We start from the raw sequence: 940 nt of genomic DNA on the forward strand, positions 1-940 counted from the left end.
GGCTCGGGTGGTGTCCCCTGAGCACCATGGTGAAGCGGGGCCCCTGTGGGGGCCGGGGGGCTGGGCGGTGTGGCGAAGACCACCGCAAGTACGCCCTGCGCCGGACTGATAAGCCAAAGATGCTGTGCCGCCGGAGGAGGGCGGGGCGAGGGCGCCGGGTGGACATCACCCCCGAGAGCCACGTCCTGTCCCCCCTCACCCTGCCCGCTGAGCTGCCCCCTGGGCCCGAGGAGCCTGACACCCCGGTGCTGAGCCCCCCACCGCCACCGCCTCCCACCACGCTGGACCCCAACGAGATGCCTAAAGCCCCCACGGCAGGGAAGAAGAGCAAGTGCCGGGGGGTGAGGAAGATGGTGGTGAAGATGGCCAAGATCCCCGTGTCCCTGGGGAGGAGGAACAAGACCACCTACAAGGTGTCATCACTCAGCAGCAACTTGAACCTGGAGGGGAAGGAGCTGGCAGCCAGCAGCTCCATGGAGCCCACACCGCTGCTCAAGATGAAGAACAACGGGCGCAACGTGGTCGTGGTGTTCCCCCCTGGCGAGATGCCCATTATCCTGAAGCGCAAGCGGGGCCGGCCTCCCAAAAACCTGCTGCTGGGCCAAGCCAAGCCCAAGGAGCCCACCCCAGAGGTGAAGAAGAGGAGGAGGAGGAAGCAGAAGCTGGCCTCGCCCCAGCCCTCCTACATCGCCGACACCAATGACAGCAAAGCCGACTACTCGGATGTGTTGGCCAAGTTGGCCTTCCTGAACCGACAGAGCCAGTGCTCGGGGCGCTGCTCACCGCCCCGCTGCTGGACCCCCAGCGAGCCCGAGCCCATCCCCCAAGCCCCTGACACCCAGAGCATCTCCCACTTCCTGCACCGTGTCCAGGGCTTCCGCCGGCGTGGCGGCAAGGCCGGGGGCTTCGGTGGGGGCGGGGGCAGCCCCGCCGCCCCCGC

The 940-nt window shown here is 68.0% G+C and overlaps 1 protein-coding gene across 1 annotated transcript in view; it reads left to right on the forward strand.

Annotated features, from left to right (window-relative positions):
• Positions 1-6: 6 nt before the first annotated feature.
• AHDC1 (AT-hook DNA binding motif containing 1) overlaps positions 7-940 on the forward strand; it is a 3,781-nt gene continuing 2,847 nt past the window's right edge. The window contains exon 1 of the mRNA XM_005427134.2: positions 7-938. Coding sequence (XP_005427191.1) covers positions 27-938 — 912 coding nt within the window. The 5' untranslated portion in view covers positions 7-26. The remainder of the gene's footprint in view (positions 939-940) is intronic.

Source organism: Geospiza fortis, unplaced genomic scaffold (genome assembly GCF_000277835.1).
Source record: "Geospiza fortis unplaced genomic scaffold, GeoFor_1.0 scaffold432, whole genome shotgun sequence".
NCBI classification, from domain to species: domain Eukaryota; kingdom Metazoa; phylum Chordata; class Aves; order Passeriformes; family Thraupidae; genus Geospiza; species Geospiza fortis.